General features: G+C 38.5%; 1 protein-coding gene across 1 annotated transcript; it reads left to right on the top strand.

Moving 5' to 3' along the window:
* Positions 1 to 17,528: 17,528 nt before the first annotated feature.
* LOC142341665 (uncharacterized) lies at positions 17,529 to 21,716 on the top strand. The gene is made up of 2 exons (XM_075392791.1): positions 17,529 to 18,438; positions 18,752 to 21,716. The coding sequence occupies exons 1-2, from the start codon at positions 18,046 to 18,048 to the stop codon at positions 20,975 to 20,977; spliced, it is 2,619 nt and encodes an 872-aa protein (XP_075248906.1). The 5' UTR covers positions 17,529 to 18,045; the 3' UTR covers positions 20,978 to 21,716.
* The last annotated feature ends 4,117 nt before the right edge of the window (positions 21,717 to 25,833 follow it).

Genomic DNA, 25,833 nt, shown 5'->3' with positions numbered 1-25,833 from the left:
TAAATTATTTAAAATAATTTTAGATTTAGCAGGCAAACAATTATCATGCAACAGTTTACTAAGCAGGCTTAAATACTAACTGACTTAAATAGGTGTTCGAAAAAAAAACTTTCAAAATTTTTGACGAACTTTTTGATTCGGACAACGAAACACACAAAAAACGTAATTATTCCAAATATGAGCTGTAAAATGCAAATTAACCAAACAACAAATTGTTATGAAATCTCTAGCTTAAAAGCCTCAAAAATTACTTGAATTAAGTTTGTTTCAGATATAAATCTTGAAGAATGCTCCTCAAATTGAAGAATTTAAGCTCGGGAAAGTTTAAAAATCTATCATTGTCTTTTTATTGTCTATTCAATGCCAAAACGGGAATAAGTGAAACCGACTAGTTTCTCACTGAAAATTTCCAAAATATGCATAATTTTTCATAGAAATTCATAATAATTTTCAAAATAATAAAACTCTATCACTAAAGAAATGTAAAAATTGGATAAAAACAATTTAAAAACTTTTTAAAATTCGGTTAAAATGCAAAAATTTTGTAACGCTTTTGTTGCTCAAACTTTAATGTTGCAGCAGGTTTCAATTTTAGAGCCTGAAATTGGCCAAAAACTTGAATATTGGTTTGTCCTAATCACAACAAATTTTAACAAAGAGGCACATAGTTTTCCGACCCCTCTAACCCGCCTATTCGAATTAATAGTATTCCAAATGAAGAAGAGATAGAATTTTTTTAATTAGGTGAAAATATGTGTTCTATCACAAAAAAGGAAGCTTGACGTCAAACAGTTAAACGAAGTAAAGAATGCCCTTAAGAGGGCCGATTATTTATGCCATTAAAAATTAAAGATGAAAATCACGTTTAATTTTGAAATAACTAAAATAAATAGCTATCAACTTTAAATATAAAATAAAATCATTCATAACTCCAGAGGATGCAATGAGATTTTTCGTTATCCCGAATATGTCTTACGACAAATAAAAAGCGAAATATACTGACGATCAAAAAAATTTTGCTAAAACTTACTAAGCAAGCCAATAAAATCGTAATCTTTAAACCGATCAAAAATTACATGGTGCTTAAATGGAACCTCGATAAACACCAGTGAACCTATCGTCAGTGTGCCGTTAAAAGAAGACACTTAAAATTAAATTCAATTATGGGCAACTACTTCAAAATCACAAAAATATTAAGAAAGCAGTAGACATGCTTGCAACCGCAAAATCTTTAGTTAAAACCACACAAAACTATTCAATCTACAATTTGAGTTTTATTGTCCAGAGAAACAACCTGTCGCTAATCACTCTAAGCCCAATAGTGATAGAAATAGAATAAAAGAGGAGGCGAAGTTCAAAAATCAAAATCACTGTTCGAAATCCGTTTGCCATGGACTGCACTCCTTAAAGGGGCTCAATCATACACAATGGAGAGCATGTGAGAACTGCAATTGCCTAAATTATATCATACAACTTCAAAAAAACATCAATTTTATGCAAAAATCAAAAACGACGGAAACTTTCACCATTGAGAACAATTCTATTAATTACGGAACAATGAAAACTAATAAATTACTAAGAAAGAACAACCCAAACAGAAAACCAGTTTTTCGCAAAAACAGTGTTGAAAACATAAAAACCATGAGCTTTTAACTGAATATATAAAATATGTTAAATTGACCTAATTTTTTGGGAACTAAGTTTGTCAATAATTGAACAATATTTGAATTCAAGCCGTTAAAATAGCATTCCAATAAGTAACATAAAAGAAACAGAAAAACAAAAAATCAAGCTCCCTAAACCATTCGAATGTCTTTATTGTAGAAAACAAATGATTAGACTAATTAAGCCCTGATTTTGCTGCTCTTTCTCAAGTAATGGCAACAGTTCTATCTGTTAGCGAAAAATTTATTTTGACACAAAAGTCGACAAATCGGAAATGATGAACTCTGGATAATGAAAGATTTTTTACAGAGTTTCGAAGGATTTGGAAGTAACACTAAACCAACCTGGAGTGAGAGAAAATTTATCAGTGGTTTTTAGCTTGTTCGTCCTGCAAGTGTAAATAAATTGTTCTGTAGAACCATACATAAAGCTGAAGCTTTCGATGGAAGAAGGGTGAATTTTGTAAGAAATTAACCGTTTTTGCAACCAAAATTCATGATAAGAACTTTGATAACGCTGCTTTTTATTTGAAAAAAAAATTAGCTTGCAGAAATTTCATCAGAAGCACCTTTTATTGAGAATCTTTCCTACATATATATTGTTTGTTCTCAAACTAAGTCAAGTTGAACTTAAGCGCCACAGCGCTTCTATTGAGTGAGATAAGTCACATATACTCAAAAACTAATCTTTCAATTGACTAACAGAATTTAGCAAGAGTTAGCGCGAGGTAAGTAGGAGGAAGAAATCACTCAGAACAAACTTTTTTTGGCGTTGCTGTCTGATCAAACCTAAAACTATAAAAAGAAGTGTCAGAGTTTGAAGTTTGATATCTACAGAAGAAAACTCCTAACCACAAACTATCATAGACGTCAGTGGTCATAGCAAAACTTTTCAGCAGTGGTGATGGTTGGAAACGAAATGGCTAGAAACAGAACTACAAATGCAGACAAGATTCACGAATCCTTTTAAACATTGCGAAAATCAACGGTATCTCAGTCAACAGCCAAAATAACTGAAAACTAGAGTCAATTAATTCACCGAAGTTACGCCGAACAAGAAGGCCAGCTAAATTTGTTGTACTTGACCAACGTGATGTGCCGATTCATATTTAGCAAACGATGAAATCTGTCAGTAATGGGATTAAGGGATGAGACTGCAATAAGTTTAACAAAAACTAGTGAAACTCAACAGGTCACTAAAAACTTTTTGAGACGGACAGCGTATAAGCCATAGAAAGCAATAGCTACGAATATAATCAAATTAAGCGGACAGTTTGGGCATCGACTACACAACAAATTGAACTTTAAAATCTCGATAAACTCAAAAACTTGATAAACTTTCTTCCAACTAATAAGTGTTAATGTGATAAAATGCATTTGTTGTGAAAAGAAACAATTCAATTGATCAAAATAGTCCCTCTAAGCAACCTATGAGACTTGTCTGTAATGAGATAAAATGGTAAGACAACGAATATTACAACAAATACTCGCAAAATTAAAAAAAAAAACTCGATACTTTTTAGAATGGTGTTAAATTCAAGAAAATCCTTAGCAAACAATTCAAACCATTATTTGGCATTATTCGAGTGCTTTTTTTTCATTAGCAACCAATGAGATCCGTCAATTTTGATGCTAAAAGACCAGACTACAGAATTTACAAAAAAGATTGACAAAAATCAAAAATTAACTAATTATTTTATGACAACAAATAGTGTCGAATTAATAAAAGCATTCACCGAACGTTCATAATTACAAGTAATTGCTTTCAACAGGTGCAATTTGAAAACATACTTATCGTACTAATAGCACTCAATAGAAAAGTTAAGTTTTTCTAACTCCACTTCAAAGGTACTTTTTATATTAACTTTGCTTCAAACCTGCTGGCTTTCCCACTCTCCCTATTTCTCAATCGTTACTAAAATCACCCCTCTAATTTGACTTGTCACTGGCCTGAAAAACCCCAAAAAGTGCGAACAGATCTTAACAAAAAGAGCACACCAATAGAATCCAAATAATTTGGACTGTAAAAACCACGAACACAGCAAAATAGCTACGCTCAGCTTACAGCCTTTTAATTTTATTGTCTACGCTGAACGGAATTCCTGATGATACCACTCGCAGCCCTCTACCATTAATATTGCGATTAGCCAGAATTGACTGATCAAAAAAACCGTTTGAGTATATAGTTCCCACTAAAGTGGTTTGGAACAAAATCTGATAAAGCGAATGATTGTATCACATTGGTCAAAAAATTTAGTTTTTTGTTCAAAAAGTTTAGGTTAGAGTGGAGTCGTCCTGAAGGGGGTCGAAAATGGGGAAAATCAGCCATACGTTCAAACCGATAACTCCCCGATAAAAAGCAAAAATAAATTTATTCCAATTCAGTTATTCTGTGATCGAAGGGCTTTCTAATGATTCCGTTCATAGCTTTCTACGTAAATGATTTATCGATCGAAAATTGGATCACCAGAAAATTATCCTCTTTGTAGACCCCGCGCCACTAAGTGAGATTGGAGCAAATAGATTGAACTTGTGCTTTAAACTTCAATTGCAATCTGTTGAAATACTGTCAGATTTATGCGCGGAATTTTGGAAATAGTTCAAATTTTGCGAGATATGTTCTCAAAAATAACCGAGTTTTTAAATAAAGTATTCTAAAAAATGATGTGTTCTAAAAAAGTCTTTGTTGACAAATGCGTAGAAAGCCCATTCAGCTTCCCGAACCCACATGCATACAACATTTTCAGACATCCAGCCCATTTTTTGCAGTTTTTTACGCGGTTGTCAATACTAAAAACTTGATAGGCGTATTCAGTCAACAATGAATAAGTTAAGTTTCCTTTTTGATCGTTCTAGTTTTTTGAAACCGGCTGGGTATGTCCAAGATGACAGCCAAATATGGAAGTTTAAGTTTTGGATCATATTGTTAAAGCAACATCGAACATCAATTTGAGGAGGCCCGAAATTCTCAATAAAATCTTCACGAGTTTATGTTGTCAGATGTTTATGAAGTTTTTGGAGAGGTAATTTTCAAATTGAGTTTTTGAAAAGGAGCATAAATCACTTGACGATGTTTGCAGATCAACTTGTGACGTAAAATTGTGTCAAGTAACATCACTTTTGGCTTACTTGCTAAATAAAGCAAATTTTGTTTCTTATTACAGTCATTGGTTTCAAAGCAACATGTCAACTCAAAAAGTGTTAAAAATTCAATTGTTCGTTAATTAAGTAAGGCTTCAATCTAGTGCTTACAAACTGTGAAAACTTGATTAATCTGCTAAAATATAAACTTGTTTTTTTTTCTACTTTTTATGTGTCCCAGAAAAATGGCCGCGGAGTACATTTTTCACTAAATTAAACTCTCGTCAGACGCCCAAAATCGACGCAAAGATTTGTCATTCCGTAAATTGTTTAAAGTATGGAAGTTTGGTCAGAAGTTCTAAGCCGAAAGACATGACATTTATAGCTGAGTATTAAATTTTTTTGGGCAAATTGAAAAACAACAGTTTTTCCTCTTGAAAAACTATTTCTTTTTGAAAAAAAATTCAACTGTCATCACGAATAAACAACAATAGCTGGATGAGATAGACGGGCCGCTGAAAAGTTTTTCCTTGTACTTTTCATGTTTTTTTGGGATATTGCAACCGTATAAAAACGCCGGAAGCTAAATATTTCACTAACTGCCAAGCTAACTAAATCTCTGTTGCCCATTAGATGCATCGAATAATCTTCTAAGAAAAAGTTTCTGGAAACGAAAAATAGCCATTTTTGGCAACCCTGGAAACGGTGATAAGTAATCGTTCATCAGTGAAACTAAAGAAACCCAAAGATAGGCAGACACAAAAAAGCTCCTTTGATTGGCGGAAATTTTACTCAATTCAATTTGCGGTATTATCGCGGTAAAAATGCGTTGTTCACTGATACATTTCAGTATTATCGATGAACTGAAAATCATGAGACGTAATTAATGCTAAGATAATTATTACAATAACAAGAAAGAATTGTAAGTTTTTTTTCAAGAATAAAACTAAAATTTCAACAAAATATTATTTTTGGCAATTAGAACGGCGATAACTAACCTCAATGCAGGGTTTATTGTAAGATAGGCTTAATTTATAAAAGGTTTAAAAATTTGTTGTGAGAAGGCCTATGAGGAAAACAAAAATTGTTAACGCTATCTTAAAAGATAGCTATCGATTGCTGTAAAAGTCAAGTTTTGAATTGTGGGCAAATCATGTTTAGGAGAACATATTTTGGACAACCGTTTTTCAAAAATTATCAACAGTAAAAAAAATTGCTTGTAACGAAAAATCAAACTCTGAGGTTTTCCGAAGAAAAAAATTCTATGTTTCTTTCTTCTAAAGTTCGAGAGATTTGGGGGATTTTAACTGTTGTTATTTTTTTCTTAACCACTACATCAATTGACTGCAAGAGCATGCCTATATAAGCATTGACATTTAGCAAAGCTCAAAGAAAATTTGGGACGGCAGAAACACCATCCAGTCGCCAATGGTTTTTGATACACTTCTTATAAAAAAAAGTGTTTCTTTTACGGGATAGGTTGGCAAACTTAATAAATTTTTATATGAAAAGGCCGAACAATTGATCACAAATCAACAGAAAAAAAAACAACGGCTCCTTAAATAGATTTTCATATATCGTCAACAATTGAGACGTTTTTCTAGAACTGACACCTTTGAAGTTATCAGAAAACAGAATTTTTCTGTGCGATAACACATAATGTTTAATAAAAACGCTTTTCTATTATAAATAGATACCAAACCTTGGTCATGATTTCAGAACAAAAATTTATAGGGTATACAGATCTGTTTTTGAAATGGATTTGCATACAAATGATATTTTTTGGAAATATGAACGATGTTTTTGCTACAAAAAACTACTGCCTAGTAGTTTGTCGTCCAATCTTCCAAACCATTCTGGCTTCCTATGGTTAATTAAGCAATATTTCTATTTGCAGGTGCCCTCTAATAAAATAGAACAAAACAAAAACCACACAATTTTTGAAAAAAAATGTTTTGAGAAGCACTTGACAGCTTCAAGAAACTATAAGCAATAAAAATCACGCACCTGTGCAATTTTTCGGATGATAGTTTACCTTTACTATTTTTGAGCTCCAGAAGTAGGTTGAAATTTTTCAAAAATCCAAAGAATATTTTTTTCACATTTTTCCATGACTTTGAGCTTTCAAAGTGGGATAAACAAGTAGTGGGATAAACATTTTTTTTCGTAAAAAATTTTAATATTCAAATTTATCATTGTTAAGGGGCCAATAAACATCTTTCAAAGCTCTTAAGTGGGTAATGGTCATCTTTTAACAACATCAATTTAGCTTTCAGGGTATTAGCAAATATTTAGTAAGGCTAATGTTCCTAAGTTAGTTATGCTAATGCTAAGTTTGTGAAAACATGTTCCGCTGTTTAGCTGACATTGTTCAGTTGGTCTGCTAGTCAGGTATATTATTTTACAGGTTTTCATTCATTAATTTAGATTGTATTTCAAGAGTTAGCCTGCTTTGTTTTTATTTGTTGAAAAGGTATTGAGAAGTGCAAATGGAGAAGTTCACAATCAAGTGAAACTTTTTACGTAACCGTTGAAGTTGTCGATAATTTGCAAACGCTGCCTCATACGGGCTTGAATTGCGTCGGGTAAAATTGTCGTGAGACAAAAAGCTTCATCATTTTTCCAACAAATTGAAATGGGTCACAATTTTTAACATCCTGCATGACGCAAATTCCTGCTAATAACCATCAACAATATCCACCTATGTTGCAACGACGGTCGGGAATCCTTAAAAATTTGGTTACTGTAGTAAAAGATAGGGCTCAAATATGAAGAATGATTCGGAAAGGGTAACGTTTTTAGTGCTTACAGATTAAACTTTGGTTTAATCTCCAAGAACTCTCGGAAGACGATCAAGTTGTTGGAGCTGAGCTTAAGGAATAACAAGCTTGCATAGGTGGGGAAAATAGAAACAAAACACTTTCTGTTGTCTTAGTCATTTAATAGTTATAGTTATAGTTCTAGTTCTAGTTACAGTTTGTCACGTGAGAAAAAAGAGAAAAGGGGGAAATAACAAAAAGCAACACACAGAACACAACGTAGCAGCCGCAGAAAACGGCTTAAAGTATAACTCAGCAAAAATATTGCAACAACAAATTGTCTTGAGCAGTAAATAACGCGTTACTGTGTCTTGAACTAGAAATATTCCTGAGCAGTAAATTGTTACTGTGTCTTGTATTCAAAATACCATTCTTGAGCGGTAAATTCTGTTACTGTGTCTTGCATCAACGAAGTATTGGAGCTGAAATTCAACTGTTACAACCCCAACTTCTGGTATTCTCAACTTGTGAGTACAAATAGCAAAAGCCAACTTAAGTTTAAATTTAAATATTTTTGCACAAACAGGTCTTAGACATATATCTTTGTCTTTGATTTGTTTTTTCTATCGGATTGAACTGGTATACATAAAGAGATCCCGTATTGTGTGATCTGTAGCAATCCAGTTCAAATTGATAGTTGAAAAAACTAAGATTAACCAATAGTTACAAACTGAATTTGTAATGCAACGGTAAGTACAGCAGAACGGATATACAGTTACAAAAGCGAACTGCATAAACGAAGTATCCGGACAGATTTTGTAACCACTCAGAACGAACTGGGCGGTGTAAAACTTTCTTTGTGAAACACAAGGAGAGCAGCCGTTACATTTGGTCCGCCGACCCGGACAGTGGAATAAACTGCTGTCCAACCTAACAGTCGAAGTGACGAAGTCATCGACGAACGAGAACAAAACTCAACGAGCAAATCAACAACGCAAAGCCAATTAGGCAAAGTGCATTAGAAGTTGAATAGCAAGGCTTAATTAAAGCAAATAAACAAAAGGTACTGTAGAGATTCAAGCTGCAGTCCCAAAGTACAAACGCAGTGACTCCGTCACAGAGTCAAGACATTTTGCAAAGACAGATTAGCAACTCCGAAAAACAAATCGAAGCAAAAATTCAGGAGGGCCGGGAGCTAATCAGAAACAACGATAGATCAAGCAAACTTAAGACCATCTATAAACAGGTGCTGACACTTAACGACTCTCTTTGCATTCTTAACCGAAAGCGAGCAAATTTTCTTCGTGATTCTGAATTGTTTGAACGTTACGAAGCCGAACGACTAAATTTCTTACAAAAATTAAACGCAGACTGGTTACCATACATTCACGGAGAAACAAAGATGACGGATCAACAGAATCAAACCGCACAATTGACAAGCGATGCAGAACCAACTGCCGCTAAGTCTTCACAATTTGTTGTAGGAGTTTCTCAAAAAACTGCTGAAAATGGAAACCCAAACAAAGACAACAATTCAAAGGCCTCCTCTCAAAAACGAGCTAAGAAGGCAGAAAAGCTTGCGGCTCTAGAGAAAGACTTTGCATCAAAAATGAGGTTGAAGAAAATTGAATTCGAATTGAAAAGGAAGGAGCTTGAAATGGAGATGCAACTTTTTGAAGAAGAAGGAGCACTGAAACTGGAATACGAGAAAGAAGCTCTTGACGCAAGAGCACCAGAATCTGATGACAGTGCAACCCCTAGTATTCGAAGTAGATCACCATTCAACTGGAAAACCCCGAAGGATAAAGATGTTTCCGGTTGGCTCGATAACTCGGATAAGTTCTCCAACTTGCACAATCATAGTTTTGAGCGTGCGAAAACCAGGATCGACAACAATTATCCCAGGGTAAGCTTCAATCGAGAAGGTGTACTTAAATCACGGTCACCAAGTGGAGAGCGTGCCAGCACAGCCCGCGAACAAGACAAATTTAAGCGTAATAAACCAAGCAGTAGTAGTCAGCTACCTAAGTTGAAGTTGAGTTCATTCGACGGAAACCCGCTAGAGTGGCCGGAGTGGTCGAATATGTTCAAAGCAACGGTTCACCATCGCGATATACCCGACTCAGAGAAAATGAGCCACTTGAAAACTTTGTTGACAGGTAAAGCAAAGTCAGTTATATCAGGAATGGGCTATTCGGGAGAATTCTACACTCAAGCGTGGGAACTCCTGGGACGGAAGTTTGGGCGACCTTACCTAATTGTCGACGCTCAGCTTAACATGTTGCGCAAACAACAACCAATTCGAATGCACGACTCAACGGCTATAATTAATTACTCAATAACAATCAGCAACCTAGTTAATGTACTGAAGCAATACAACTATGAAGGCGATCTGCAATCAAGTTCAACACTGCAAGTGGCAATTGAAAAACTGCCCCCAAATTTGAAAGAAAAGTGGTTCTTTTTCGTTGACGAGTGTCAAGAAGATAGGCCCGATCTCACTCTCCTTGAAAAATGGTTAGCTCGAATGGCTTTTGTCCATGAAGGAATGCCATCAACCAAGAGCGAACGAAAGGAAGATGATCGACCAAACGCTAACAAGGAAAAACGAGTCTCAAAATCGTCAAATATTAGTGCGAGTTCGAATGCGAACGAAACGAAGCAAATGCAAAACAACAACTGTCCACTAGCGGATGGCACTCATAAAATATGGAACTGTCCAATATTTAAGAATATGAATGTCACCGATCGCTATGCAGCAGTGAGAAAAGAACGCTTATGTTATGGATGTCTGGGGAAAGGGCATGCAATCAAAGATTGTAAAGTCCACCCGTGCGGTATAAATGGATGTACCAAAAAGCACAACAGACTGCTACATTCAGAAAACCAAATGGACGAGGGTAGTCACGCAGTTAATGTTAGCGCAGCAACAATCAACCAGAGTAACCAAGTTACTAGTTTTCTTCAAATAGTTCCTGTATCGGTTCAGAGTGGTAGTAACAGGTTGACCACCTACGCTTTCCTCGATAGTGGGTCAACAGTATCATTCATCGATCAAGGTGTCAAGGATCAACTACAAGCCAAAGGCATGGACGTTACCTTGAACATAGCTGGCATACATGGGACGCAAGATTTGAGGACAGAGAAGGTTCCTATCACAATAAAGGGACTACATTCAAAGGTGCATTCGATTGAAGCGTTTGCACACCCATCAATCTCGTTGGGAAACACAACATATGATTACAAGGTACTGAAGAACAAATTCAGACATCTGAATGTTCTCACTAACAGAACATTCAACCTGATGGAAGTAGGCATCATACTTGGACAAGATGCCTACGAAATTCAACGTCCATTGGACTATAAGATTGGAACACGAAGTGAGCCTTTCGCCGTCTTAACAGAATTAGGATGGGTAGTCAGTGGTCCCATGACAGGCAAGAAAAGTCAAAATGTTTGTCATTTTGCCTTCACAGAAGATGTGAAAGTGGCAGAAAATATCCAATCATGGTGGGACATAGAAACCTATGCTTCCAAAATAAATGTTGTAAGTCAATCAAAGAAAGAGCAGCAAGCTCAGAAATTTCTAGAGAGCACGACAAAGTTTACAGGCGAGCGGTACGAAGTGGGCATGCTCTGGAGTGAACCAGAACCCAATCTCCCAAACAACTACGGCTCGGCCCTTGGTCAGCTCTACTCACTGGAACGAAGATTCCAACGAGACCCAAAATTAAAAGAATTGTATCAACAGCCAATTGATACAGATGTTGAAAAAGGATTTGTGAAGATCCTTGGCAAATCGGAAGTCAAAGGCACTTTCGGAAAGGAATGGTATTTGCCACACCATCCAGTACTAAACCCCAACAAACCGGGTAAAGTTCGCCGCGTTTGCAACGCTGCAGCAAAATACAAGGATATATGCCTAAATGACAAGTTGTTAGCCGGACCCGATCTACTACACGGATTGATCGGAACAATATTCAGATTTCGAGAAGGGCCATTTGCCCTAACCGCAGATATTGAATCAATGTTTCTGCAAGTGCAAGTTCCTGAACGGGATAAAAGCTGCTTGAGATTTTTGTGGCGACCAACAAAGAACGAACCTGTGCAAATATACGAGTATCAACGTCATGTTTTTGGAGCAAAGAGTTCACCAACATGTGCCAACTACGCTCTGAAGCGAGTAGCCATCGATAACGAGGACGAGTTCCCAATTGCAGCAAAAACAATCCAAAACAACTTCTACATGGACGATCTCATCAAGTCAGTCGAAACACCTGAAGAAGCAATTAAGGTTTTCAAACAACTGCAACCTCTTCTCTCAAAACATGGATTTGAACTGAAGAAGTGGATCACCAACAGCAACGTGGTAACCAACGCAATCCCAGAGGACTTAAGATCAATCAGCAAAACAAAGCAGGTTGAAGTAGAACCCAGCCAGGAAGGGTCATCAGTGCTTGGGCTTCAGTGGACAATTACCGATGATAGTCTACAGGTTTGTAGAGGTACAAGCAAAGAAGTTGAGACCCCAATCACCCAAAGGAAGATCTTATCTCTAGTTTCTTCAGTGTTTGATCCTCTTGGACTGTTTGCACCATTCAGTGTCCATATGAGACGACTCCTGAAGAGCATCTGGACCAAAAATGGACAACATTGGGACAACTCAGTAGAACCTAACGAAGAAGATGAGTTTCTGAAGTGGAAGGCGCAGCTTCCAGAAGTAGCAGAAACCAGCATTGATAGAAGATACTTCAGCACAGCCAAGGACAAATGGGAACTTCATGTGTTTGCAGACGCATCTGAAGACACAATGTGCGCAGTGGCTTACCTACGTTCAAAGCCCAAAGAATACTCAGCAGACTTAGCATTTGTAATCGGAAAGTGCCGAGTCGCACCGATGCGACACCTTTCCATACCACGCTTGGAACTACAAGCAGCAGTGATGGCGGTGAGACTTAAAGAACAGATAATGAAGGAACACGAATCGAAGATTCAGAGTTGCAACTTTTGGTCAGACTCCACTACTGTTCTGCAATGGATTCATAGCTCCCACCGTAAGCAACAGGTGTTTGTTGCAAACAGAGTGGCTGAGATTTTGGACATAACTAATGTTTCACAGTGGAATCATGTGAGTGGTATTAACAATCCAGCTGACATCGGGACACGAGCGATCAATGTTGACGAACTTAAGAGAAGTGAATGGCTCACTGGGCCGGCCTGGTTGAAGCAACGAGAGAACGAATGGCCTGAACAGTTGAATTTAACATTTGCTTCAGACGAACAAAACGACGAAATGGTCTTCTCAGCAAAGGTTGAAGAGAAGAAGCCGATGATTCAGTGGGAACGAATTAGTAGTTTCAATCGACTAGTAAATACAATGGCATACGTACAGCGTGTATTCAAAAAACACAAACCGGCAACAAAAACACTAAGTGGTGAAGAAAGGGAGGGTGCACAAGCAACCATCTTCAGACTACTGCAGCAAGAACAATTTGCTGAAGAGATGAAATCTCTCAAGGCTGAAAAGGAAATTCCAAAAAACAGCAAAATCCTCCAGTTTTCACCATTCATAGACCAGCAGGGACTTATTCGTGCTCAAGGCAGAATAGGTAAAAGTCAATTGAACTTCGAAACCAAGCATCCAATACTGTTACATTGGAAGCACCATGTAATTGAATTACTCTTGCGAAATGAACATAACAATAGTCATCACGAAGGTACTGAACATGTCAGAAACATAGTTCAGCAGAAATTCTGGATCCTAGGCATACGAAATGCTTTGAGATCGATCAAAAACAAATGCATTAGATGTCGAAAGGGAAGAGCCCAAACAAAGGCACCAGTAATGGCAGATCTACCTGAAGAACGATTAGTCGCATCAACAGTGTTCTCGAATGTGGGCGTAGACTATTTCGGACCATTCACAGTAAAGATTGGTCGAAGAAACGAAAAGCGTTGGTGCTGTCTATTCACATGCCTTACTGTACGAGCGGTACATATAGAGCTTGTACCAAAACTAGACACTGATTGTTGTCTGAACGCAATTATGCGATTCATTGCACGAAGAGGCAAACCGGTCAAAATGATTAGCGATAACGGGACAAACTTCGTTGGAGCTGAAAAAGAGCTGGCAGAGTATATAGCAGCTTGGAACAAGAGGCAAATTGAAGAACATCTGATTCAACAAGGTATCAGATGGAAATTCAACCCACCTGCAGCACCACACTTTGGAGGAGTGTGGGAAAGACTGGTTAGGAGTTGCAAGAAGGCAATGTACGCAGTGCTGGGCAATCGATCAGTCACGGAGGACGTTCTGTCAACCACGATGTGTCTTGTTGAACAGACGCTGAATGCTAGACCGCTGACACAAGTCAGTTCTGATGCTACCGATTTGGAAGCTATTACTCCAAACCATTTCCTACTTGGCAACAAGAACCTTTGTTTACCGTATCTATCAGGTGCAGAGCAATTTGCTGATCATAGAAAGCTCTTCCGACAAACACAAGCTTACGCAGACCTCATCTGGGACAGATTCCGCAAAGAGTACTTGCCAACGTTGAACAGTCGTAAAAAATCGCAGACCACAACGGACAGAAGTCTTCAGCAGGGTGATCTCGTGTGGTTAGTGGAAGACAGTGACAAACGTGGATGTTACAATCTGGGTCGAATAACCGAAACATTTGAAGGTTCCGACGGAATGATTCGATCAGCGAAAATCCGAACAAAAGATGGATACTTCAAGAGGCCCGTAGTGAAGCTCGCTCCAGTACTACCAACTGACGATGATGTTTTCACGAAGGAAAACAGGGCCGGCGATGTTGGAGCTGAGCTTAAGGAATAACAAGCTTGCATAGGTGGGGAAAATAGAAACAAAACACTTTCTGTTGTCTTAGTCATTTAATAGTTATAGTTATAGTTCTAGTTCTAGTTACAGTTTGTCACGTGAGAAAAAAGAGAAAAGGGGGAAATAACAAAAAGCAACACACAGAACACAACGTAGCAGCCGCAGAAAACGGCTTAAAGTATAACTCAGCAAAAATATTGCAACAACAAATTGTCTTGAGCAGTAAATAACGCGTTACTGTGTCTTGAACTAGAAATATTCCTGAGCAGTAAATTGTTACTGTGTCTTGTATTCAAAATACCATTCTTGAGCGGTAAATTCTGTTACTGTGTCTTGCATCAACGAAGTATTGGAGCTGAAATTCAACTGTTACAACCCCAACTTCTGGTATTCTCAACTTGTGAGTACAAATAGCAAAAGCCAACTTAAGTTTAAATTTAAATATTTTTGCACAAACAGGTCTTAGACATATATCTTTGTCTTTGATTTGTTTTTTCTATCGGATTGAACTGGTATACATAAAGAGATCCCGTATTGTGTGATCTGTAGCAATCCAGTTCAAATTGATAGTTGAAAAAACTAAGATTAACCAATAGTTACAAACTGAATTTGTAATGCAACGGTAAGTACAGCAGAACGGATATACAGTTACAAAAGCGAACTGCATAAACGAAGTATCCGGACAGATTTTGTAACCACTCAGAACGAACTGGGCGGTGTAAAACTTTCTTTGTGAAACACAAGGAGAGCAGCCGTTACACAAGTGTTAAATTAATTCCTCTATTTTTAAAAATTTGAAAAACGCAACTATGAGTTTTTTCGATTTTTTTTAAAACTAGGCATACTGAATGTTGCTACAGTTTTTCGATGCAAATTAGTGCAACAAGAAATACTGCCTAAGTTGATGTTTTTGATGAATTTATATATATCATTCGGAAGAATTGGATTTAATCAAAATAAAAATTTTTTAGAAAAAAAGTCTATATTGCGACAAGTTTGTCTTGCAAATTGAGGCATTCGGGTATTTATACCAACGATGTGGGCTAAATTAGAAAAAACTGTTTTTTTTTCAACTTCCGCATGCAAATTCAAATGCATTTGATGAGAAGCAAAAATTTAATGCGTAGCAATCATCAAAAATTGCCTAATAGCACATGATTTCCAAAAACTACCCGGAGCTATCAGTCATAGCATTTCAGAGCTGGACCATGAAAAAAACATGCTGGATTTTTGCGCTGAGCATGAATCTGTTCATGTCATATTTTTCTATTTACAGTCTGGCTCTAAATCTTAAATTGACCCATCCGTCTGAGCAGTCTGCACTTATTTTCTACCTTCTATCTTAGCATAGCAATTTACCGCATGCTTTCAATCTGAGCAACTATAATTACCGCATGTCCTCTATCTGAGCAGTTTGTTTACAACAACAACTGATTTTGACACGTACATCAAACTCCACCTCCGCTTCCGCGACCTCCGCCTCCGACCTCCGCCTCCACGACCTCCGACCTCCGCCACCGACCTCCTCCACCGCAAACATGTAAATGCGGCAATATATGGTATAGTTGGAGCTAGAATAACTTTTGGGAGTATCGCCATTTTAAAAATTTTAAGCATGATGTCAGTCATTCGAAATTTTCAAAACTTCCTATGTTCTTTGTATGTACAGTCTGATGATGTGAAACGTTCTGCGCAGTGTTCACCAATAATGTAATTGAGGCTGCGAAGAACAGGGACAGACTGGGATGTTTCTTAATCGACTCTGGGCAGACTGACAGAAGTATTTACTCTTCTATTTGACTGGTTCAGTAATGGTTACTATTGAAAGTCGATGGTACAGCGCTGAAACTCACTGTGAGCAAGGTCCGGGTAAAAATTTCCTATTTTTTTTCTAAAAAATTAGCGCATCTTTACTAGAAAAATTTCAAATAGTACTTTGAAATTTAATGTAACTATTTTTTATGCGCCTTAAAATTTCAGCGGCCCGGTTCTGGGTCCATCCAGCTAAATTTAAACAGCTGTTGTTTTGTTATCACTTTTGACTCTCCGTGTGACGTATATGGCCCCAGTCGGTACCATACGTTGTGCCACGATAAGATTTATCAAAGATAAATAGATCCAGCTTTCAAACACCAGGGGTAGCCGACTACCAGAGTGTGGGGGGGGGGGGTGGTGAGTGTCGGCAGAGAAGCGTGTGAAGTGGTGCGGGGGAGGGGGAGGGGTGAAGGGGAGGGGTGGTTTAAAATGGTTTGAGGGTGACAGAAGCAATAACTAGCATTGAGCGTAATGCGGTCGTAAATAAAAATGGTGCTCGTTCAGATTTCTTTCTTTCTTTCATTCTCTCTCTAATTTACTGTGTTCTATATTAATGGCTGCCAACGTTGTTTATGCGACGAGATTTGACTCTGTGCGTGAGAGTGCGTGATTGCTGATTTGTGACTGTATGTATGTAATGCGTGTGCGCGCGTGTGTGTTGTAATGTATGGCTCTCTAAATCTGGCTTTCTTCTCTTTCTCTGGCTGGCTCTGGTTGGCTTCTCTTTGAAGTGTGCCGCCTTATTGTGCTTCATGTCATTCTTGTCATTTGGGACCAAATTGAACAGCGCGGATCCATTTCGCACGAATAGAGCAGAGCCGCCGCTTAATCATTCCCCCACTTACTTAGCTCCCTTTCAACTCTCGCTCAGCGCTGCCGCTGCCGACGTCCCCGCCACTCCGCTAAACTCAAATTACGGCCCCTCAATCCAAACTTGAAGCCTACTCCAAATCGGTATAACTAACCCCCTCAGAAATCAATCTTTGAATTGATACGTAGCTACTATGCAGCTACAAGCGCGCACTTAAGTCTTTTCGGCCGCTCGTAACGCATAGCTCTCTTTCTGCTCAGCGCATACTTAGATGTGGCGGCGCTGTGAATTTAAAGAAAGGATCTAATTTAAAAGAGCAGTTTGTTTCTTTTGAAGTTTTTACCTATCCGAAACAGAGCGAATTTTCAATTTTGACATCTGTCAATTCTACCTGAGATCTAATCCACTTTCTAATAACGCCTTGATCGAGTCAGCGAAGAATTCTAGTACGGGCGTTGTGATTGGCTGAAAATTGTTTTATTGTGAATTGGCCAATGGACGGCGACGTTGTATTGTTGGAATGAATATTTTGTGCAACTTTGATGTAACTGGTGTTTTACTGGCATTGGTTGTCTGTTAGAACGCGCGCTTCCCTTTGATCTCGGGCGGAAAAGGCAGATCCGAATTTGTTTCATCTCTGTGACACGTTGCGAGCAGGAAGGCCTGAGAAAATAATTTGGAGCCACAACTCACTAGTGCAGCGCTGATCGATTTTTCCCTTCCAATCACAAAAAAGAAAAAGGGAGTCCCCCCTCAAACACAACAAATTCCGCCCTTTTTCGCGTCACACCCAAAAACAGAGCACTGCGCTACTGCTGCACAACTGCGAACAAGCGAGACTTATTGCGTTGCGGACTTATTTCCCTAGTTTTTATACTAGAATCAATTGGACTACTGCGAAAGTACAGATTTATTACCGACTATAAAATATAGCACTGGGTTATAAACTCTCATCCAAATTTCATATTTGCTTCTTGTCAACTACCGCAAACCAACAAAAACACCCGCACCCAATCCCAACTTTCTCACGGGCGAGGAAGCGAGGAAAAGGAGGAAAAACACCTAGCTAGGATGACACTTAGCAGAAAATTATCAGTTAGCAGCACAGACCGCACAGAAGAACAAACATCCAATCACAGCACAACAATGTGTAACAACACAAACACCGCATCCCAAACTTCAGAAAACGACAACAACTCAGTCATTGAAAACAGCCAGTCCCCAAAAGAGGTCAAAATCGAGTCAACAACAACAACAGCTATGAAGCGTGAACGAAATTCCCCAATCAGCGGTTCGGAAGGTCACGAAGCGAAATCTGAAGACGCGTCAGAAAATGCACCCAAACCGCCTAAGCAGAAGCCAACCCAAATTTCGCCCTCGCTGTTGGGCTCAAAAACGACTCTGCTCTCGGCCAGATCTCAAATCGAAATCCTGAATCCAAACGAACCTCAAGAAAATGGAACGGTAAGATTTGACATTTTGTTTGTTTATCTAACCTCTAATCTAATTTCATCTTAATTGTAAGTGACATAAATTTGAAAACAAAAAGTTTTCAAACTTCTACGGACTTTATTGGTGCTTTAACTTACTTATTATTAAAAAACACAAAAGTTATCAAAAGTTGGATACTTTTTTAATCTTTTCGTATCATCTTTGACGAAAAAAGGTCTCCTTAAAAGTGTTTAAAAAGAAAATACTTAATCGAGGAGAAAGTTAAAAATTTTTGTAAAAACAAAAGCATTTACAATAAAACAATAATTTGATATTTTTGTTTCAGTTCGACAGTAAAAAGAGCCCTCTTGCTCTCTTAGCTGCAACTTGCAACAACATTGGCAAGGATTGCAGTCCCCCAATGAACAACAACAACCCCAATGCAAACAACGGCCCACCATCATCCATATTTGGGGCGGGGGGCAGAACCCTCTCATGCGGCAGCCCCCCACTGGGCGAACTAAAACTTCCTTCTCCGCTATCTCATCACGGGGGTAACCGGATGCGACTTGCAAGCGAAACTTCCGAGCAGCAACCCCCCAGTAATGTTCTCGATTCGCACACTCTTGGAGGTCTGCGAGTTGCACCCACCGTGCAACCCAACGGTTCCGTCGCTTCCGGAATGCCAAAACCCCAGCACCCCAGCCAGCAACAGCCAATTTTGAGCAACCCGCCCGGAGCTGGTGCGGCTTCTTTGCTTAAATACATGGACAAACTTTCACCCGTGGCGGCCGCTGCAGATTACAGCCAACAGTTACAAGCTAAATTTGCCAGTGCTCTGGCGGCGAGCGCAGCTCAGAATCTTCCCAGCAATTTACTGGATAGTTACGATCCTTTAAAACTGGCAGCCGCAATCCAGCAAGCAAAAGCTGCGGCAGCATCCGCTTACATGTTTCCTCCCGCTGGAGCAGCGGGCGCTGGTGCGGCCGGAACAAACCCACTTTCAGCTCTGGCTAGTTTGACCGGAGCGAACCCCGTCACCGCTTTGCAGTCATCCGCTAACAGTGCTGCCGCCACAGCCGCAGCTTTGTCCGCCGGACTTGGTTCCCCAGGATCGGCACCCGGAGCACCTCCGGCATCGAACGCCAATTCTGGAAATGGTTGCCAAATGTGTGGACCCCCGAGCCAGTTCATAGCTGGTGGTGGTCATTCACCCTCAAAACCAGGCGTCGGATCACCTTACATCACTTTTGTTCCCGTCAAAACGCCCGGGGGAAGCACCGCTCTGGTTCCTGTCTGTGCGGATAGAGGGTGCGTCAACTGTATTGCTGCAATCAGACATGCTCAACTTAGCACAGCTCATGCTGGCGGTCCTAACTCTAACGGAGCTGCAGGATGTACGCATTGTTTGACTAATGACCCACAAGCCAACAAATTGAACACAAACAACAATAACAACAGCAATATGTCAACAAACAACGTTTCGGTATCAAACGCCAATCCAGTTCAACCTTCAAATCAAGCCGGAGGTTTGTTGAATTCGACCGGAATGTCAGCGGCCGCGGCTGCGTTGCTTTCGAACCCGCTTTTGCTCAGCAACCCTTCAATGGGTGGTCTTCAAAGTGCTTTGCATACATCACCCTCTCTGGCCGCTTTGTATCAGCAACTTGCTTCCGGAACCCCAATGGATACCAGCTCCAACAACGTCTCTTCCGCGGCACCCACTGGCGTTACTTCAGGGTTGACCTCCTTAGAAAGTTCCCTCGCTGGTCGAGGAGCTGCATTCAGTCCTAAACTGGGCCAACAAGTGAACAACTCGGGTAATCAGCAAGAACTCCCACACAGGTGCAAATGGGCTCCAGTTGGCGGGGGGTCGCCTTGTGGAAAGGGTTTCTCAACCGCCGATGAGTTGATGGATCATATAAAACAGGCACACATGAATCCGTCTGGAACAAACAACTCAAATCAAGCAGTCCAAAACCAACAGGGAAATGTGGCAAACGGACACAACGCATCAGCAGTAGCAACATCATCGCCCCAGTCTGCAGTTTCTTCCGCGATTGAAGAAGCAAACGTTTTGCAGCAACTTGTGAACAGCAACCGTCGATTGTCGCCGTCAGTAGTGGCAGCTGCTGTCGCTTCACAAACAGTACCCAGTACTCTCACATCCACCAATTCCTTCCTGGGATCTTTGGGATCTCTCAGTGCTGCTGCCGCCGGGGCAAACCCTCTAGCTAGTGCTGCTTCCTTGACTTCATCTTTGGGTCGCAAAATGCCCGGATCCCTTGACTTGGCGTCGGCGTTGTCCGCTGCCGCTGCTGCCCGATACCACCCCTATTCAAAGTTTGGCCTACCTCCTTCTTTGTCAGCAAACTCAACGCCCGGAGGGGTACCGCCGGCTCCTCTTCCGAGCTCGCTACCACTCGGGGGACCATTGGGTTCTCTCGGCCAAACAGCTGGAGCAACGAACCCATCTCTACCCGCGGGTCTAACCCCTGCTGGACTTAATGCACTGCTCAGCAGTGCTACAGCTGCATCAACCTTTCTAATGTACGACCTTCCCAAAGCTTGATTGATTCCTTCGAAACAAGCCCAAAAGGATTCCTGCTCTTCAGATCCGCGATCTTCAGGAACTCAAATTCTCTTTCGTTCGTTTTCAATCTTGGAATCAATTTTATTTGTTCAATGTGGTCTCGTTTTCCCGAAACTACATAGAAACGAATTGACGATACAATTCACAGCTGTTCTCGACAAAAAATCGGGGGCTGGTTCCTCCCGACCTCAAAAACAGCATCAAAAACCCAAACGCGCAATTTCAGACCCATCAATAGTGATCTGCAAATTGGCTATAATATTTCGACCAAAACGCTCAACTTGATCATGCGATAGCTTTATTTTACGAAACACAGTTTTGAAAACTTCCTTCTTTCGTCTGTCGCCACCAACTTGGGAATCCAGGACGGTTGACGACCACCAACTCGCATTGCTACAATGTCACATCACTTTACAGTGGAAAAGAACGTCTTTATCTTGTGTCAATTATTGGATTAGAGCTTTAGTTAAGATATGGACTTTAACAGACAAGTCCCAACTCAAAAACTCTCTAAACGTAGAAAAGCTTTAAAACTCTTTCACAATTCTCTTCAGAAACTATTTCTGTCTCTCTCTCTCTCTTCTTTCGCTCATTTGCTGTTTCCAAACAATGGTTCAATAGCTTTATTTTGAAATAAATGGCATACCTGTACTTTACTCTGCTATATATTTAGTTATGGATATCGATCGATCACATAATTTACAATTCATTTACCTAATTTCTTTTCCCCACAAATATTGAGCACAAAAACAATATAGATTTGTTGATAACAGTTAATAAGCAGACATGAACTTCATTTTTAAGAGCTTTGAGAATGTATTGCCGAAAACGTGGCAGGAACTGAGAAACTCAAATGTCCTAGCTGTTTTGAAACTAAAATTATATACTTCAAATATTGAATTTGGTCTGCTGGTTCAAATATAATGCTATTTTGACCAATATTTTTGTTTCTTAATTTTTATCTGGATTTCTGCTCTCTAATAAGAGCTGCCAAAAAGAGGATTATTTGCTGCTTTTGGTTAAACTCTTAACAAAACATCCACTTCTGGACCTACTTAATAACTTAACAATACCACTTTAACAATGGCTGATTAAGTCAAGCAGACTTAATTAGCAAAAAGAAAGTCACCTTATCAACATGTGAAATTTTCTGCTAACAATCCCATCATTAAAAGCATCCTGTTTACTTTAGGAAGGGATTTGCATTCACAAACAAGCAAATAAAGCAAACAATTTTGTCAAAAGGAAGAAATAAAGCCTTAACTATTGTTGAGGGGGTTTAGATATTAATCACAGCCGGGGGATTTTTCCCAAAAAAAAATTGGGATAAGAGTTGATAATGACAGAAAATAATAAGCGGGAGGACATTCATTAAATTTGAACCACCGTTATTATCACTACAAAAATATCTAAACTTAAACATGTCATGTGTTTCCATAAGTGTTTGTTCTGTCAATCGCAGTACAAGTGCTCATATTAATGTCCTTTCCTATTTATTTGGGAAAACAACTTCAAATCTGTCATTATATTTGCAATCTTTTTCAACTGGGAAAGGCTTCCTGTTTATTAAAGCGTCGCTCCGCGTCTTACCCCTCTTTTGTTTTCCCAAAACACTAACTCTTTGCAAATTTAAACTGTCAAATGTAACATAAGAGTGCTTGAAACAAAGCTAATTTAGTTTTTCTCTAAGAAATATACAAAAAATAACGGCAACGTCTTTCCCATTCCTTCATTAAACAATGCGCTACAGTTTTTCAATAAAAGTTCATTGCATTTTGTTAATGACCATACCGTGCGAGAAATTTGGTTTTAATTCTAACGCGTAATTTTATTTCGAAGGCGTGGTTTTGGGGAAATGGTGGCTATTTATCAATAAAAATAATGAGCTGTTTCTGTTAATTTCTGTTAACTATGCCCATACTCATGGATCAAAAATTGATTGTGTATTTCAAGCCGTGTAATTAAACTGTAAAAGGAGAAACTATTTTCGATTGTTGCTCTTTTTAGTTCGACTTTTTAAACCAATTTTTGACAATTGTAACATTTCTTTGTCTTAATTTAATTCCAACTTTTCACAAATCAATCACGCTTTCGATCCGACAAAGCAAAGCATTTTAAAAGGAACAATTTTGTTTAGCAATTAAATTTGGGAAATTTTAGGAAGGAAACGTGAAAACAATTAGCTGAATTGAAAGTTGAAAGTAGCGTAGCTAGGCACTTGTGAACAAAATTTGAACTCTATTTGGGCTTCATACAGAAACTGTCGAGGCGGCTCACAGCTTCAAAAGGTTCTTTTCGGCATTTTTATTGGGGAGCTGATTGAATGGAAAACACCTCTAGCTGTCATTCGCTTGTCACCCAGGATTAATACGCAACGACACGCCGACACTTAAATCATCCCGCTTAAGTACACTAAGCCTAAATTGGAATCATGATCTTCAAACCGAATATCGTTCTAATATAACTTTTTCCATACATTAAACACTTGAAATTATGATTACCTCAAAAGTTTGTAAAATTTGTTACAATGAAATATTTTGCTATTTTGCTTTTGTATAAATAATTTTATGCAAATTTTGAATATTTACTATCACAAAGTTTAATTAATTTTTTTTTTCGTTAGAAGCCATTATTAATTAGCTTAATTGAGCAAATTTTTCGATTTTAACATTTTTTAACTAATCCAAAGATAACATTCACTTCACCTGTTAACTTTCATAAGTTTCATATTCTCTGTACGAACGTGAGACATTTTATTCAGTAATCTTTTTTCTGCATTTTTAGCAGTAGGACGTCATTCGATTAAATGAACGGTTTGATTGGGTGTTGAGAAATGAGCTTTGATTTGACATTTGACTGTTTTTAACACTTCAAACGGGATCGGCGGCTTCTTTCATTGAGAGCGAGAGAAAACAGGAGAAGAATAGGTTTCACGCTTTCCTCTCAAACACAAAACACGTTCTTCTAATTATTTCACACGTTCAAACACAAACTGCCCTTCCAGCATAACGCTAAATTAGCCTTATTTCTCAATTTATTCGCTATCAATAGCAAATAAAAGCTAAAACAAAGTAAAAAACTAGGAACAATTTATCTTGAGATCCAATTCCATAATTTTTACTTTAAAAAGACTGTTTTGATCAATTTTAACCGGAACATTTTGTAAAGTTAATTGAACAGTATGTTAATTTAGGCTTTTTTCTAATTATTTTACGTTTTGTCACTCGCACGCTGCGTTTTTCCTCACCTTAGCAATCACTTCAATTCTGTTTGTTTATTTGTTTGTTCACATTAGGTCCTGGTTTTGTTTGTTTCCCGATCTCATCATCCCTGTTTCCAATTTCGCACCTGGGAATAAACGAAGGTGCACTAAAACCATCTTAATTGATTATTGTTTTGTTTTGCTTTGTTTTCGTAAACAAATTAAGAGAGCTCTGAACACAAGTTTTGCATTCTTGTACACGATGAGTAATGTAACATTATTTTTCCCTAGAACGCGATTTCACATTTTTTTTTCTGAGTGAATCACCTCACGTTAACTAGTATCAATTAAAAAATTTACAAAAAACTAGAAGCACTATGAAAATTCTAAAACATTAAGAGTAGAATTTCTCTCTTAAATTGTATGTTAGAATGAGAAAAACTATGAATTTGCAATTAAGAGCCATTTTTTATGCGTTTCCGGGAAGCTTGTCAATAGATCAGGTTAAAGAGACTAATTATTATTTTGTTGTTTTTGTTTGTTTATGCTCTGAGGCAGTATCATATTGCTATTGTTTTTCGTAACTAGGGTTGTCGCAACTAATCACTCGGTGTGGATTATTGTGTTAATGCATAAAGTAAACATCTAAAATGATTATGGATATCTGGGATAAAAGGCTGAGGGGATTAACACTTTGTTTCCCTTGAGGGTACTTTGTTAACTTCTTTTGCAGCTCCTGTTAAATTCCTTCAAAGCAGTCACTCAATGATTGACATTCACGATTCCCAGTATCCTCTTTCCCTCCATTCCCCCACATTTTTCCATCTAGGGTCCCCTAGATATCCTCATAAATGAACCCTTGGCCCGCCTACCCCATCCCCCCAATATGCCCAGGTATACCCAATCAATCAGCCAATTAATCAATTGAGCTCAGCTTGGATGTTGTTTGCTAGTTTATTAGTTAATCAAATATTGACCGCGACATTTCATTAACGAACAAGCACAGGTTCCGTTTAATTGCTGATTAAATATTTTCAAGCCTTTGTTGTCATGAAAATTGTTCTCGACTATCCAAGAAAGATTTTGTAAACGTTGCCCAGAAATCGGATGCTGAATCTAAAGCTTATCGTCTTCAAAATATTAAAAATTGATTGCAATTTTTAAAACTTCATTTTTCAGTGCTACTAGACGGGTTTCGCAGCAAGGACCTCCCATAATATTACTAAAATTCACAAAACGTCCATTCGAAGATTAACTTTACATGAATTGTTTTGTTTTCCTCCATGAGGTAGCCATACGTACTGTTTGTAAAAGAGGTCACGTGACCTTGTATTGAGGCCGGTCGCATGGCGAGTCACTTTCCTAGTCTCACATACTATGGGGAAAATTGGGGAAAAGTAGAATTAGGTAGACCCAAAATTTGGAGAAGATTTAGCCTCTAATACCACATGCTATCGGCATACACATATTATCCGTACACCATAAAACCAAAACATACACATAAATATGATTCAGCAATAGTTTCTATTAACTTTTCTCAGCTATTCATGCGAATAAGCTGATATCTTCATGCGATTGAAAAATAATTTTTTGGGAAAAGAAAAAAAAGCGGTAAAATTAATTTCTGCGAAAG

Source organism: Convolutriloba macropyga, chromosome 6 (genome assembly GCF_964194025.1).
Source record: "Convolutriloba macropyga chromosome 6, txConMacr16.3, whole genome shotgun sequence".
NCBI classification, from domain to species: Eukaryota; Metazoa; Xenacoelomorpha; order Acoela; family Convolutidae; genus Convolutriloba; species Convolutriloba macropyga.
The sequence above is the reverse complement of the archived record's forward strand: the minus strand, read 5'-3'. Positions and strand labels throughout refer to the sequence as shown.

Excerpts from the sequence above, each read along its gene's own strand:
- LOC142341665 (XM_075392791.1), top strand. The coding sequence starts at position 18,046 with ATGACACTTAGCAGAAAATTATCAGTTAGCAGCACAGACCGCACAGAA. Across the intron at positions 18,439-18,751 it reads AACCTCAAGAAAATGGAACG|TTCGACAGTAAAAAGAGCCC; the intron begins GTAAGATTTGAC and ends TTTTTGTTTCAG.